The sequence below is a fragment of the Myotis daubentonii genome, chromosome 9 (genome assembly GCF_963259705.1).
Source record: "Myotis daubentonii chromosome 9, mMyoDau2.1, whole genome shotgun sequence".
Lineage (NCBI taxonomy): Eukaryota > Metazoa > Chordata > Mammalia > Chiroptera > Vespertilionidae > Myotis > Myotis daubentonii.
Window position 1 is genome coordinate 8,316,726 of NC_081848.1, and position 16,602 is coordinate 8,333,327.

Here is a 16,602-nt window from a genome sequence, read left to right on the forward strand (position 1 = left end):
CTTCCGGTTCACCAAGCGTTTTCCTTGTTTTCTTTCGTGTGGTGTGGTGGGCGGTGCCTGTGACTGTTTCCGGGTTACTGGATGACCTTGAACCTCCAGGAGCGAGATGGCGAGCGTGTGGAGGCTGAGTGTCCTCTGCGGTGCCCGAGGAGGCCGAGGTGAGGGTCCGGCGGCCGGGGCTCCCAGCGCGGCTTCCCGCTGGGCAGGGAGGCGGGAGGAGTCCTCTGCGGGTGGCGTGGCCTCTGGAGCGCGGCGGTCCTCCTCTCCTCCTTCCCAATGGCCGCTCTGGCTCCGGCGAAACCACAGCAGGGACCCCCGCGCTGCGGGCCCGGCTATTCCCGGAGCGCGTCTCTCCCGGCCTGGGCCGACGTGGTGAGCGGGCACATCCGCAAGATCTGCCTCTGGGAGCCAGCCCCGCCGAGGCTGCTCAGAGGAGCTCGCCCCCTCCGCACCGCTGTCCTTCCCGAGCTCCCACCCCGACTCCGAAAAGAGGATCCGAATCCCCGTGCCGGGTCTTGCTCCTCGAGGGGGTGTACGGGACCGCTCCGGTAGACATCGGACGGGGCATGTGTGTTATACCCGGCACTGCAGTAAGCGTGGGATTCAGGTGTGAATAAAACACAGTTCTTGCCCGCAAAGACTTTTCCTTTTTATAGGGAAAACACGTGTAAGCATAATTTAACACCAAACAACGGTTCTGCCGTCCACACATTGTTATACCGTCCAGAGGGAGGATGTATTCAGCGCCCGGGTTGGAAGGATTACTTTGTCTCCGTTCCCGAAGGAGGTGTGCCTGACCCGCAAGGCCACGGGATAAGGTCATTACAGTTAGGGCTCCTGGGGTGAACAGGTGCAGCGATGAAGGAAGGAGTAGACACTGGTTGTTAGGAGAGGAAACAAAACAAATCGGTTGTTACTAAAGCTGAAGCTCGAGGTCAGGAATGAGCACTGAACCTGGAAAGGGGATCTGGAGTCAAATCATACAAGAACTTGCCTTGATAAGGGGTATGCATTTTACCTGGTGTGAAGAGGAACCATTGAAAAATTTGACATAGATTTGCAGTTTGTTTATTTTTTCAATATGTTTTTATTGATTTCAGAGAGGAAGGAAGAGAGAGATAGAAACATTCACGATGAGAGAGAATCATGGATTGGCTGCCTCCTGCAAGTCTCCCACTGGGGATCGAACCTAAAACCCGGGCATGTGCCTTTGACCGGAATTGAATCTGGGACCTTTCAGTTCTCAGGCCAACGCTCTATCCACTGAGCCAAACTGGCTAGGGCTAGATTGCACTTTGGTAGCAGGGTGGCAGATGGGCCATCAGGGGAGATGGTCGGGCTAAGACACAAGTCAGGGAGATGAGGTAGGGCACTGGTACAGGCAAGGATGATGAGGTCCTGAACTTGAAGAGAAGTACAGAAAACATTGTCTCAAGAGATGTTTGGGTACATCAGCGCGATTTGGCAATTGACTGAATTTAGAGAGAAAATCCTACATGACTTCTAGGTTTCTGGGTTAGGCTGGGATGTCCTTAAAGTGGGGAACATGCAAATGGGAGACAGTTTTGGATGAGAAAGTGAGTTGAAGGATGATTTTAGTTTTTGGCATGGTGTGTGAAGACCATGTATGATATGTCAGGGGAGAGGCCCAGCAGGCACTTAAACTTCTGAAACTGGAGAGATATCAGGGCTGGAGATACAGAATTGGGGTGTCGTCAACTCAGTAGAAGCTGAATAGACAGAATGACCGGGGTGGGCAGAGGAAAGGAGAGCAATGGGCAGATGATGGCGTCTGGGAAAACATTTAGGAGTGAATGCAGGAGGTCTGGCCCGTGAGGCTCAGCGGTTGAGCGTGGACTCAGGAACCAAGAGGTCGCTGGTTCGATTTCCACTCAAGGCACAGGCCTGGGTTGTGGGCTCGATCCCCAGTAGGGGGTGTGCAGGAGGCAGCTGATCGATGATGCTCCCCTGTTTCTATCCTTCTCCCTCTCTCTAAAAATCAATTAAAAGCGTATTTTTAAAAAAAGAGTGGATGCAGGAGGAGACTAACATAGACTAATGAGAGAATTAGAAGAGAGTTCTGTCAGGAAAGAAGGGAGGAAAGAGCATGGGGCCAGGTGGTGACGAAAGGCCCAATAAGATGAAGACTGACAGTACCTGTTGGATATGGCTACTTGAGACCATTGGCAACTTACCAAAGCAGCTTTGGTGGGGATAAAAGTAAGTTTCTGAGTTAAAGAATCATAGGGAAGCTGAGATGATTTATTTTTTTTTAAATTTTACTTTATTGATTTTAGAGAGAGGAAAAGAAACGTCGATGTGAGAGAGAAACATCAATCGGTTGCCTCCTGTACGTGTCCCCACCAGGATCAAACCTGAAACCTGGGTATGTGCCCTGACCAGGAATCGAACCTGTCACTTTTTGGTGTATGGGATGATGCTTCAACCCACTGAGCCACACCAGCCAGGATGATTTAAATAACACTTTAAAGAGGCATGGGTGGAAGGAGGAGAAAGAGAACAGGGAAAGAGCACATGGGCCTTGTAGGAATTAGTATCAAGGGAAGTATGTTACATCAGTGGGGGGAAAATGGCCAATTGGAAGGAGAGGTTAAAGATACAGGAGAAAAATGACCTTTTATTGACTGCTTATAACTTCCTGGAATTATACTGAACACTTTGCATATATTATTTAATTTTCAACAGTATTATAAAGTAAGTGCTATTATTTCCTTTCTACAATTGAGGACATTGAGGTTAGGAGGCCTGTCTTAATTGCTGATAGTCTCACAGCTTGTAAGTAGTGGAGTTGGGTTTACTAAGGTCTGCCTATTTTTAAAAAAATATATTTTATTGATTTTTCACAGAGAGGAAGAGAGGGGGATAAAGAGTTAGAAACATCGATCAGCTGCCTTCTGCACACCCCCTACTGGGGATATGCCTGCAACCAAGGTACATGCCCTTGACCGGAATCGAACCTGGGACCCTTCAGTCCCCAGGCCGACGCTCTATCCAGTGAGCCAAACCAGCTAGGGCAGGTCTGCCTATTTTTTAACCAAGACACAGGATCCCAAACAGGACAGAAAGAGATGGGTTCAGGGGTACAAGTGGAGAAATTGATCTTGAAAAGGAGGATGCTAATAGATGAACTTGCCAAACTAGACTGAATTCCTTGAGAACAAAGACTGTATCTTGTATCTCTTACTCCACTGCCAAGCGGATGAGTAAGTGGAAGGAGAAAACTATAATTTACTTTTTAAAATTAGTAAAAGTGAAGCCTTTTTATGTAAGTGGTTTGTTGATTTTTCAGTTTTCCAGTGGTTACTCAGTCTGACCTCACAGCAACCCAGTGAAATAGATGTTATCTTTTTATTTTTGTTGATTTCAGAGAAGAAAGTAGAGGGAGACAGAGATAGAAACATCAATGATGAGAGAGAATCACTGATCGGCTGCACACCCCTCACTGGAGATCAAGCCCATACCTAGGCATGTGCCCTGACCAGGAATTGAAACGTGACCTCTTGGTTCATAGGTTGATACTCAACCACTGAGCCAAGCCGGCCAGGCAAAGTAGATGCTATCTTTTTTTATAGATGAGATGTTATCCTCTTTTAGGGTTGAAGTAGCTTACCTATGGTCATTTAGAAAGTCTGTCAATCCTGTTACAAGAGAGGTGCTTATGATCCTCCTAATGTCTCTTTCCTTAGCTCTCTTCCTCCGAACCCCAGTGGTCAGACCTGCTCAAATCTCGGCATTTCTCCAGGACCAACCTACCCCAGGATGGTGTGGAATACAGCACATTCACCTGTCACCCAGCCGCCATTGTATGTTTTCTCCATTGCTGCTGCTTTCTGGGCTGTGGCCATCTTCATCTTAGCTAATTACCATGTCTTTGGGAGGACTTGTCTGTGGGGGGAGCTTTTGTGTCCAGCTCTGTCAAATGACCTAGCCTACACCTTTGGGCAGACAACACCAACATGGTTGAATGATGCCATTTACACTCAGAGAATCTTCTGGCATAAGTCTTTTTTAAAATGTTTAATTTTTTAAACAAGAATATAGCTTTAGGAAGAGTCTGTTCAGTAGTTTAGTTATTCTTATTTATTTAGTTTATGGAGAGGAGCCAAATATGAATAACTAAAATAGTGGACAGTTTTTGAAAAGTTATGCATATTTATAGTTGTAATTAACTTGATTGTTTTTATATAGATTGATACTAAAATCATGGCATTTCTTGGATGAATACTGTTTAGATATTATTAAAGTTAGTCTTAGAAAGCCTGTAGGTGAATAATGAGTTGACTGTAATTCCATTTTTGAAGTCTGGAAAGATCAAATAAAGACTTCTCTTGACTCTTAGATCAACCACTTAGATATAGTTGCATCTGAGTTATGAGAAATTATACAGTGTAATCTTTTGCTTTTTAGACTAACTTTATGTTTGAAAAGTTTTTGTTTCTGCATTTTGTTGCTTAGTTTAGTTAGATTTAGAAGAGTAGTTTTAACTTGGGATGCATGGGACTGAAAATCCTGAAGTTGTATACATAGTTTTAATGTATGTGTTTGTGTGCATTTTTTCTGGGAAGTCGCTCTATCCTTTTATTAGATTCTCAAAGGGGATCTGTAACAAAAAAAAGATAGAGGCTCTCAGGGAAATGTTTATAGCCCATTTGGTTTTTCGCTTGCTTATTGTTCCATTTCTGTTTATGAGCAATGTGACAGAACAAGGACCATGGTCCTAAAAGTTGAAATCAGAACTTTGCTTCTCTGAGTTGGCTGTTTTCATTTAAAAAAAAAATGTTTTAAAGGAATTTCTCAAGTATCCCTAACTTGTATTCATTAGGTATTTGTCCATTATACTGAAGTCCAAGGTTGGTAATTCTGCAAATATATTTTGTCCATTTCTTGCCTATAAGTAAAGTGGATCTGTCTTCTAATCAACATGTGTAGGTGTTGAGACAACCTGTACTAAAAAAGGGCGGGGGGTGGGGGGGTGGGAAGCATCTCTTTCAATTACCTCCTTTATCTTACCCTCTTTTATGCTCAGTGTTAAGTCTTATATGCATATTGTTTGCTCTTCTGTCAATTTGAGTTATTGTGTGGCAGATACTGAATGGAGAGATAGGTTTACCCCTTCAACTCTTATGAATCTGGTTCCTCCTTTCTATAGCTGGCTCCAAGGCTGCGTCTCTCCACTGGACTGGTGAGAGGGTTGTCAGTGTTTTGCTCTTGGGCCTACTTCCAGCTGCGTATTTGAATCCTTCTTCTGCGATGGACTACTCCCTGGCTGCGGTCCTCTCTCTCCATAGTCATTGGTAAGTACAGCAGTGCTTTCAGTATTATGTTGTTAGTTCAGCTTGTTTCCTGTGAGCTTGTTTCATTATCTATATTATAAAAATCCAGTGGCCCTAAGGCTGTAACCACCCAAGACTGGTCACCAGGAGGCTGCGTGCGCGGCAAGGCGCACATGCAGGTGGGTGGGACTTGACTCTGGGTCTCGCAGCATGGTGGGACTCGGGGGAGTCCCGCAACGCTGCGGGGTCTGGGTCTCACGTGATTTTGCGCGCTGGGTCACTAGTTGCATATAAGGGAGAAATTGAAATACTCAAGACCTATAGAAAACATAATGTAAGGTATTTCTATGCCCAGATTTATATATTCACATGCTCATTTGATGTCTTCATTCCCATATCTAATAGACTTTTTTAAAAATATATTTGTATTGATTTTAGAGAAAAAGGGAGAGGGAGATAGAAACATCAATGATGAGAGAGAATCACCGATCGGCTGCCTTCTGTACCCCTCCATGCTGGGGATTGAGTTCGCAACTCAGGCATGTGCCCTGACTGGGAATTGAACCATGACCTCCTGGTTCATAGGTCGATGCTCCACCCCTAGCCACGTCAGCTGGGATCTAATAGACATTTTTAATGTAGCATGCTATAGAACTAAGTTGCTGATGTCCCCCCAGATCGCTTCCTCTAGCACTCTCACCCACCTGAATTAATAGCATTTCTGTTCTGTTTGTTCAAGCCCCAAACTTGGTCATTATCTTCTATTCCAGTAGTAGTCTCTTAACTGGTCCTCCTTCTGTCTATTCCCAACACAGCTGCCCCCTGATTCTGTTAAAATATTAAGTCAGGTCAAGACATTCCCCTTCTCAAAACCCTTTGTTGTATCAGCTGATGAATAGCTAAACAAAATGTGCTATATGTGACTATAGGCACACCTCGGGGATAGTACGGGGTTCAGTTCCAGACCACTGCAATAAAACAAGTATTGCAGTAAAGTGAGCCACAGGAGTTCTTTGCTTTCCCAGTGCATATAAAAGTTATTTACACTGTATATACTATAGTCTATTAAGTGTGCAGTAGCGTTATGTCTAAAAAAAGTATAGTGTTAGCCGTTTTGGCTCAGTGCATAGAGTGTCGGCCTGTGGACCAAAGGTTCCTGGGTTTGATTCCGGTCCAGGGCATGAACCTTAGTTGCAGGCTCCTCCATGGCCCAGGCCCTGGTTGGGGCATGTGCAGGAGGCAACCAGTCCGTGTGTTTCTCTCAGATCGATATTTCTCTCTGTCTTTCCCCTCTTTCTCCCACTTTCCCTAAAAATTAATGGGAAAATATATCTTTGGGTGATGATTAAAAAAAAAATTAAAAGTTAAAAAAGTACATACCTTAATTTAAAAATACATTTTGCTGGAAAATTCTAACCATCATCTGAGCCTTCAGCAAGTCATAATTTTTTTTCTGGTGAAGGGTTTTTCCCAAGTAATATAAAAAATCACTATAATAAATATAATAGTAATAGAAATGTTTGAAATATTTTGAGAATTATCAAAATGTGACAGAGATGCCCAGCCGGCATGGCTGAGTTGTTGAGCGTTGACGTATGATGCAGGAGGTCATGGTTTGATTCCTGGTCAGGGCATATGCCTGGGTTGTGGGCCTGATCCCCAGTAGGGGGTGTGCAGGAGGCAGCTGATCAATGATTTTCTCTATCTCTCACCCTTGTTCTCTGAAATCAATAAAAATATATTTTTTAAAAATGTGACAGAGAGATGAAGTGAGCAAATGCTGTTGGAAAAATGGCACCAATATACATGCTTGATGCAGGGTTGCCACAGACTGCAGTATCTGCAAAATGTAGTGAAGTGCAATAAAATGAGGTATGCTTGTGTTATTTGGCCAAAGAATGGAAGCACTGATACAAGCCACAACATGGATGAACCTTGAAAACCTTAAGCTAAGTGAAAGAAACTGGACACAAAAGGCCACATGTATGATTGCATTTATATAAAATGTCCAGAATAGGCAAATCCATTGAGATGGAAAACAAATTAGTGGTTGCATAATAGGCTGTTAGGTACAGGTTTTTTTTTTGTTTTGTTTTTGTTTTTTAATATATTTTTATTGATTTCAGAGAGGAAGGGAGAGGGAGAGAGAAACATCAATGATGAGAATCATTGATTGGTTGCCTCCTGCAACCCAAAGAAGATCACACCAAGACACATCATAATTAAAATGCCAAGGGCTAAAAACAAAAAGAGAATCTTAAAAGCAGCAAGAGAAGAGCAGCTAGTTATCTACAAGGGAGCGCCCATACAATTGTCAGCTGATTTCTCAACAGAAACTTTACAGGTCAGAAGGGAGTGGCAAGAAATATTCAAAGTAATGAATAGCAAGGACCTAAAACCAAGATTACCCAGCAAAGCTCTCATTTAGAATTGAGGGTCAGATAAAGGGTTTCACAGACAAAGCTAAAGGAGTTCATCACCAAACATTTCAGTATTACATGAAATGTGGAAGGTATTCTTTAAGAAGAGAAAGAAGAAGAAGATAAAAAATAAAAACAATAAAGTAATAAATACATATCTATCATCAATTGAATCTAAAAATCAAAATAAATGAACAAGAAATCTAATGAACAAAATAAACTGGAGAATAAAATAGAATCAGAGGCATGGAAACTGGAACAGATTGGTGAATCTCAGAGGGAAGCGGGAGGGGAGCAGGAAGAGATTAACCAAAGGTCTTACCTATGGACTGTAGGGTGGTGAAGGCCTGGGGTGGGGTGGGAACTGGGTGGAGGGGGGCAATGGGAAAAAAGGGGGACATCTGTAATACTCTCGACATTAAAGATTTTAAAAAATGAAGTAAAATTAGGTCACTCCCCACTGAAAGCACATCTGTGGTTTCTCATTATCCTATCTAATAATAGACAAACATGGTAATTAACCGTAACTTCGCTACCCTTCCCATTGGCTAATCAGCGAGATATGCAAATTAACTGCCAACCAAGATGGTGGCCGACAGCCAGGCAGCTGAAGCGAACAGGAGGCTTGCTTGCTCCAGTGAAGGAGGAAGCCAAGGTTCCCCGCCTGCCACTGCCGGCCTCTGAGCTTGCACTCTAAGCAACTATGTTGCAATTATAGAACCTAAACAAACCCCAGAAACCTGCTTTCAGCTGTCAGAGCTGGAGCAAGCAGGACCACAACAGTGTTACAATTATAGAACCCAAACAAACCCAGATACCTGCTTTCAGCATCCGAGGTCTCAGAGCTGGAGCCGAGCCTCAGAGCTAAAGCCTCTCTCAGCTCCAGTGACAGCCATAGAAGGTAAATAAATCCCAGAATAAAAGAAAAAAAAGAAGTTGGGAGCTTCAGTCACCCGCCAGCCTGAAAACAGCTCTCATCCCCTCATCCAGGCTGGCCAGGCACCTAAGCGGGACCCCACCCTGATCCGGGACACCCTTCAGGGCAAACCAGCCAGCCCCCACCCGTGCACCAGGCCTCTATCCTATATAGTAAAAGGGTAATATGCAAACTGACCCTAACAGCAGAAAGACTGGGAATGACTGGTCACTATGACACACACTGACCACCAGGGGGCAGACTCTCAATGCAGGAGCTGCCCTCTGGTGGTCAGGTCGCTCTCACATGGGAGGAGCTCTGCTCAGCCACAAGCCAGGCTGATGGCTGCCAGTACAGCGGTGGCAGTGGGAGCCTCTCCTGCCTTCTCAGCAGCGCTAAGGATGTCCGACTGCAGCTTAGGCCTGCTCCCTGCTGGCAAGTGGACATCCCCCTAGGGCTGCTGGGCTGCTAGAGGGATGTCTGATTGCCATCTTAGGCCCAATCCCCCGGGGAGCAGGCCTAAGCCAGCAGGTGGTCATTCCCCGAGGGGTCCCAGACTGTGAGAGGGCACAGGCCGGGCTGAGGGACCCCCCTCTCCCCCCGAGTGCACAAATTTTTGTGCACTGGGCCTCTAGTATTTCAAATAAAATTCAGACTGTTTTTCATGACCTTCAAGGCCCTATGTGATCTGCCTTCATTTTCTAATCTCCCCGTTTTCCAGCCATACTAACCTTTTTACTGTTCTTCAAAGATGCCAAGGTCATTGTCACTTCTGCTTGGATTATTCTCATTCAGGTCATCCTTTCTAGAATATTACTTCATAGCACAAAGGTACTCTTTCCTTCTCCTTCACTAGAGTGAATATTCCATATGGGGAGGGATGCTGTCTTATTTGCTGTGCTCTCAATGTCTATAACAGGTTCTGACATATCACATCTGTTTAATACATTCTTTTTTAATTAATGAAAAACTGTAGAACATTGCTTTAATTTAAAACCAAAATTTTGTAGATAGTAATTAATTACTGTTTCTGATATAAGTAACTCTGGAAAATTGAATCTGAAGAATAGGAAGATGTCTTTATTATATTATTAGGAAACACTTGATTCCTTTACTTTGGTTTTTGACTGGTTGTGTTTTGAACCTGATTGTCTTTTTGCAACCAAGTTATCTGTGTGGTCTTCTAGTGTCATTTGTGATGTTTCATTTGTGCTGTGATTTTTTTTTTCCTTAGGGGCCTTGGACAAGTTGTTACTGACTATGTTCAAAAGGATGCATTGCAGAAAGCTGCCAAGGCAGGCCTCTTGGCACTCTCGGCTTTCACCTTTGCTGGGCTTTGTTATTTCAACTATCACGATGTGGGCATCTGCAAAGCTGTTGCCATGTTGTGGAAGCTCTGACCTTCTTGACTTACTACCTTGAAAATTGATTGTACACCTCTTTGCCTCTGCTCTGTCATGACATTCATCTCACAATAAGGAGGAAATAACAGATAAGTCCACTGGTGAGATAAATCTCTTCTCCTAATCACTTGGCTAGTTTTAGAATTTAATCTGTGAGGAAAAGGTTTGAGAGGAATTGTATCCAAGAAATTGTGAGACAGAATTCCACATTCTGGCGAGTGAATGAGGTTGTCCTCCAGCTTCTCAAGACTCACAATGTAACTGAACATTATATATGAGCTTTTGCATTATAATTTACCAAACTCTTAAAGGGAATTCAGCTTTATTACTCTCAATACCTAATCAAACTGCTCTATTTGTCCTAGGAGTTATGGAGAAAGGAAAAACTATTAATTCATAAGTAAAGACTGCAGAAACTTATGCAGCACTTAATGTTTGAAAACTTTCCCCCTTTGTTTAGTTGATACCAGTCACTGATGGTTATATGTCTTTGGGAAACTTTAAAGTTAGGAAATGCTAATATTTCACATTACCAATTTCTAAAGCCTGGGTAAAAGAGCCTGGAGAACTTCTGAATATAGAGAAGTTCCATGCAGGGAAGAGGTACCCCTGTAGAGGTATCAAAGTATTACATGTTCTAAACTGAGACTTAACTCCTCAAATATGTTCATTTTACTTGTCCCAAAATAACATCCACAAATATAAAACTTTAAATAATAAAGTGTTATTTTCCCCACTGTGAGAATCTTTAATGTGAAATGTATTCTGTGAAAATAAAGTTTTTTTTAAAATAAAATTCTGAATAATAAAAATGTATTTTGCTCTTTTATGTATTATCTGTCCCTAGTTTTATTTATTAGAACCGAGTGTCCATTGCATCTATAGCAATAAAACAGGATTGAGTCTTTAAATTTCCTTCTGGGGCTTAGCAGTTAGGTAAATCGGACACAAAGCACTGTAACACAGAAAGACGTAATAGGCAGAAATATACTGAGTATAAGTAGTTTGGTATGAGGAGAGTATTAGAAAGAATTAGAATTAGGTCCAGATTATGGTGTTTTGTGAATATCAGCCTTTGGAATTCAAATTATATTCTGTATGCTGTTAGCCTGGTCTGCAGGATGAGTATAAGGCACGATGGTTAGTTAGTTTCTCCTAGCAGCCTAGAGGGACTGGGACTTGGCTCATTTCACTTATGAAGGACCTTACTGGGCAGCTGAGGCCAACTGTTGATGGGAAGCTGGCCAGAAGGGGGCATGTGTTCATCAATGTCCATACTGGTTACTAGTAAAGATAAGCTCCCCTTAACATGCTATGGCCTTGCAGGAGATTCAGATGTGCATTAAGGGTTTAGGAAAAGGTGCTTAATTCAGTTTTACAGGGGTTAAAGGTTTCAAAAGGGATTGGTGCCTGAATAGCAGTGGTTTACTATGGAGTGGTGGTGCTGGGCCAGGCCTTCCTGGCAGGGGGGAGAATTTTATTACTGACATTATTTAGAATTGCTGTTTTGTGGTGGTGAATAAAAGTAGACTCACCCTTAGTCAATTTCATTATTGTTTTAAAATTCTCTAGACAGTGGTCCCCTTAGTGTTCATCCCCTCACAGCAGCCCTCAGTGCACCATTACTGTAAAACTGAGTGATGAAGCAGAGTTTCCCTGTAGTCCAAATAGGGAAGGCTGTCACGGTAATACGGGAATGCTATAGCTATCACCAGCACCATCAGATTCTAGTTGGGATTTGGAAGGGTATCTAATGCTAGTAAGCTTTATCGGACGGTGACTGAGGCATTTAAGTGGAGGCTGGCCGGGTGCTGTCTGACTCTCCTTATTGGTTTTGTAATTAGGATAGAGCTGAGCTGTCACTTTGGAAAAACAGTGGTTTGCTGGGAGCTGCTAGAGCAGCAGGGAAAGTAAGGCAGGAAGGAGCGAACAGCAGTGGGAGGCTTCTGAGGTTAAGCAGGGCATGATCAGAATTGTGCTTCAGAAAGAATTTAGGTGATATTGGGAAGGTTGATAAACTGGAGGCAGAAGGACTTGTAAGAGGATAGAGGCAGAAGGAAAGGCTTGGACTTTGATAGTGGCAATTTTAGAAACTCTTGAGGGAGTCATAAACATTCATTCATTGATAGGTATTAAGGACCTCATGTAATTGGCACTGTGCCTAAGTATCGTGGGTGGCGATAATAACTTCTTGGCCTTTAAAAGGAATTTATAGTCTAATTGGAACAGCAGGTATATGATTGCAATTAAGTGTGGTAAGTGCAATAATAGTTAAGCACATCAATCAGTGATGTCACAAAGGGCGGAGTAAGGATTTGCTTGCAAGTTTCCTGGAAGAGCGGAGTCTTGACCTGGGTTCTGAAAGATAAGGAGCTGACAGTTGGCTAAGGAAGCTGGGGTGAGGTGTGAGGCTGACTGGAGTATGCTAGGTCAAGCAGAAGATTGCACATAGTTTGGTATGAGTGCAACATAGAGAGGGCTGATTGTAGAGGACCTTATATGCCATGATAAGTAATAGAGACTATTTTCATGGCAATGAGGAGTCACTGAAGATTGCTAATTATGCAAATAACATGGTCAGATATTTATTTTAAATAGGTTATGCTGGGCTGTGTGAAGTATGGATTTGAAGGAGGCAAGCATAGAAACATTATTTCAGTGCTCCAGAAAAGAAATGATGAATTCTGAAGGAATAATAGCCAGAATGAAGAAGAGAACAAATGCAAGAGATATTTAGAACTTAGAGTCAATAAGATCGTGTGAAAGATTAAAAGGAGGGGAGGTATGTTCAAATATATATATATATATATATATATATATATATATATAGAGAGAGAGAGAGAGAGAGAGAGAGAGAGAGAGAGAGAGAGAGAGAGAGTCACAAATAGGTGAGAAGTAGTGTCATTAAATTTTAAAGGAAAATTAGAGATGATAGTAGAGAGGTCACTACCAGCGTTTTGTATTTGAGATATCCAGGAAGAGAGAATTTATAGACATTTTTGGCAATGTGACAGACTAAAGTTTAGAAATTACTTTGCTCTGGCATATCTAAGAATGTTAAACAAGAACACCTTTTAAAACATGTGCCTGACCTTGGAAAAGGAAACCCTCTGAGGCCAGAAGGAAATGAGCATACATTCAGGGAGGTAAGCAAATGCTGAGGCCATCGAGGGCCCTGGGAGCATTTGATAATCTCGGGTGGCCTGGAGTTCTTGTTTTAAGAAGGTGACAGGGGCCAGGAGCAAAGCTTTGGGCTCAGGTGGGAGTTGGATTGGAGACTCTCTTAGAACTGCAAAGAGTTTTACCCTCAGAGAAAGGGCAAATTAGAAAATAATTTTACCTGAAAAAGCAGAGCAGAAAAACTTGTCTGCCTTGTCTCGGTTCTGGTTGGAGGCAAGAAAGTCTCCTCTGAGAATATGTGGCTAAGGGCCAGCCCTCATGCCATCTTGTATCCTAAGTTCATACTATCTGCATGCCTATAAAGACTACACACTGCGCCCTGACCGGTTTGGCTCAGTGGATAGAGCGTCGGCCTGTGGACTCAAGGGTCCCGGGTTCGATTCTGGTCAGGGGCATGTACCTTGGTTGGGGGCACATCCCCAGTGGGGAGTGTGCAGGAGGCAGCTGATCGATGTTTCTCTCTCATTGATGTTTCTAACTCTCTATCCCTCTCCCTTCCTCTCTGTAAAAAAAAATCAATAAAAATATATTAAAAAAAAAAAAAAAAAAAAGACTACACACTGCAAATTTAGCACTTATCTAGGCTTGTAGTACTAGATGCCGGTAGAAGTGAACCAATCCTCCCTGGAGGAAGGCTCCTCCAACACAAGCCTCAGATATCCTACCAGGTTCCAGTGAATGTGACCTTCCAGCAATAAATCACAACCTTACAAGAACACCCTGAGCACAGTCAGCACAGATAACAAGCAGAACTATGCCCACAAAGAATTCAGACCCTGGCAGAATTTTGAGACCCAGAATGTAAACAAAATGAGATGAAAGTCTAAATATAACTCAGTTGTCAGATCAGGGATCAGAAGGTCTTTGGAGAAAGTGGTCTACCCCTGAAGTTATCTTCTTGATCCATAAACTCTTGGGAAGTAGATGTCTACTTGGGAAAGTTGCCTGCTTCTCTGGAGTCCTTATGATGAATGTCACAGGGAATTCTTGGGTCTGGATATCCAGGTTATAGGATTGTAAGCACCTTTACATTACACAGAGGGCCTGGAGTTTCAGAGCTGTATTTGAAGCTAGAAGTACCCCAAATGGTCACTTGCAGTGTGGTTCTCAGGCTGACGTTTATTGGTTTCTCTTATAATAAACCTAGTCTCCCAATTATGTATCATACAACTAGAGGCCCAATGCACGAAATTTGTGCACGGGTAGGGTCCCTAGGCCTGGCCGGTGATCAGGGCCAATCAGGTTCCCCGCCTACCCGCCTCCTCCTCCCCTGCCACCTGCACCACCACCTGTGCGGTTCCCCACCTCCTGCTTCCCTCCCTCAGCGCCCCACCAGCACCGCTGGTCACCTGCCATGTTCTGCGCCAACCCCTGATGGTCAGCGCACGTCATAGTGAGCGAGCGAACTCCCAGTCTCCTGGTGGAACTCCCGAGGGGACACTTTGCATATTAGCCTTATATATATACTAGAGGCCCGGTGCACAAAAATTTGTGCACTGGCGGGGGTGGGGGGGAGTGTCCCTCAGTCCCACTTGTGCCCTCTCACAGTCTGGGACCCCTTGGGAGATAACGACCTGCTGGCTTAGGCCTGCTCCCGGGTGGCAGAGGGCAGGCCCAATCCCTAGGTGCCTGCCCCGCAGCCCCTGGTCGGGCTCAGAGCAGGGCCGATTGGGGAGTTGGGGCGCCTCCCTCTGTCATGCACAGAGCAGGGCGGCTTGGGATGTTGTGATGCCACCCCCAGTCACGCTTAGGGTAGGGCCGATTGGGGGGTTGGGGCGCTGCCCCCTGTCACACTCAAGGCAGGGCCCATCAGGGGTTTGGGGAGCTCCCCACTGTCACGCACAGAGCAGGGCCCATCAGGGGGTTGGGGAGCTCCCCCCGTCACGCAGAGAGTAGGGTCGATAGGGAAGTTGGGGCAGTGCCCCCTGTCACATACAGAGCAGGGCGGATCAGGGGGTTGGGGCGCCGCCCCCTGTCACCCACAGAGCAGGGCGGATCAGGGAGTTGGGGAGCTCCCCCCTATCAGGCATAGAGCAGGGCCAATGGGGAGGTTGGGGAGCTCCCCGCTATCAGGCACAGAGCAGGGCCGATCAGGGGGTTGGGGCGCCTTCCCCTGTCACATACAGAGCTGCAGGGCAATCAGGGGGTTTGGGCGCTGCCCCCTGTCACGCTGCTCCAGGGGCCAGGAGGCCTCGCTGCTCTGCTGATCCTGGTGCTGGGAGGCATATTACCCTTTTACTATATAGGATAGAGGCCGGGTGCACGGGTTGGGGCCGGCTGGTTTGCCCTGAATGGTGTCCTGGATCAGAGTGGGGGTCCCCACTGGGGTACCTGGCCAGCCTGTATGAGAGGATGATGGCTGTTTGCAGCTGGTCGCACCCCCTTCAGGGTGGGGGTCTCCCTGGGGTGCCTGGCCAGTCTGGGTGAGGGGCTGAGGGCCGTTTTCAGGCTGGCGGGTGACTGAAACTCCCAACCTCTCTTTTTTTTCTTTTTCTTTTTCTTTTTTTTTTTTTTAATTCTGGGATTTATTTACCTTCTATGGCTGTCACTGGAGCTGAGAGCCAGCTTTAGCTCTGAGGCTCGGCTCCAGCTCTGAGACCTCGGCTGCTGAAAGCAGGTATCTGGGCTTTGTTTAGCTTCTATAATTGAAACTCTGTTGCAACTCCAGCTCTGAGGCCCGGCTGGCTGAAAGCAGGTTTCTGGGGATTGTTTAGCTTCTATAATTGCAACATAGTTGCTTAGACTGCAGCTCAGAGGCCGGCAGCGGCAGGCGGGGAACCTTGGCTTCCTCCATCACTGGAGCAAGCAAGGCTCCTATTCGCTTCAGCTGCCTGGCTGCCGGCTACCATCTTGGTTGACAGTTAATTTGCATATCGCCCTGATTAGCCAATGAGAAGCACATCGGAGGTACGGTTAATTACCATGTTTGTCTATTATTAGATAGGCTAGATGGTGATGATGGAGGACACTATGTCTGATGATATGCCTTTCAGAAATATAGCTTGTATGGGAAGAGATTAACCAAAGACCTTGTATGTATATATGCATAACCCATGGACACAGACAATAGTGTGGTGAAGACCTGGTGGGTGGGAGGACAGGGTATGGGCTAGAACAGGTCAATAGGAAATAAAGGGGTCATCTGTAATACTTTCAATAATAAAGATTTAAAAAAAAGAAATATAGCTTGTACATTGGACATAAGACTGTGTATATGAGATTCATTTAAATAAAAGGTAACAATTGCAACATACCAAGGATGGAATCTGTTAGAGGTTGGGTCAAGCCCAATGTCATGGGATTTTTCTAACTGTTTCATCTGAGAGCTTATGAAGACATTAAAATGGAAATTGCAATATCATTAGGCCTAGGAATAAAATTTAGAACTA

At 44.6% G+C, this 16,602-nt stretch overlaps 1 protein-coding gene across 2 annotated transcripts; it reads left to right on the plus strand.

The window, feature by feature from the left end:
* Positions 1-2: 2 nt before the first annotated feature.
* Positions 3-10,862, plus strand: SDHD (succinate dehydrogenase complex subunit D). 2 transcript variants are annotated; one of them, XM_059707873.1, is made up of 4 exons: positions 3-158; positions 3,708-3,824; positions 5,171-5,315; positions 9,865-10,862. In XM_059707873.1, exons 1-4 carry the CDS (start codon positions 107-109, stop codon positions 10,028-10,030), a joined length of 480 nt encoding a protein of 159 aa, XP_059563856.1. In that variant the 5' UTR covers positions 3-106; the 3' UTR covers positions 10,031-10,862. The 2 variants fall into 2 exon arrangements, with proteins under 2 accessions (XP_059563856.1, XP_059563857.1); XM_059707874.1 differs by lacking the exon at positions 5,171-5,315.
* Positions 10,863-16,602: the final 5,740 nt, after the last annotated feature.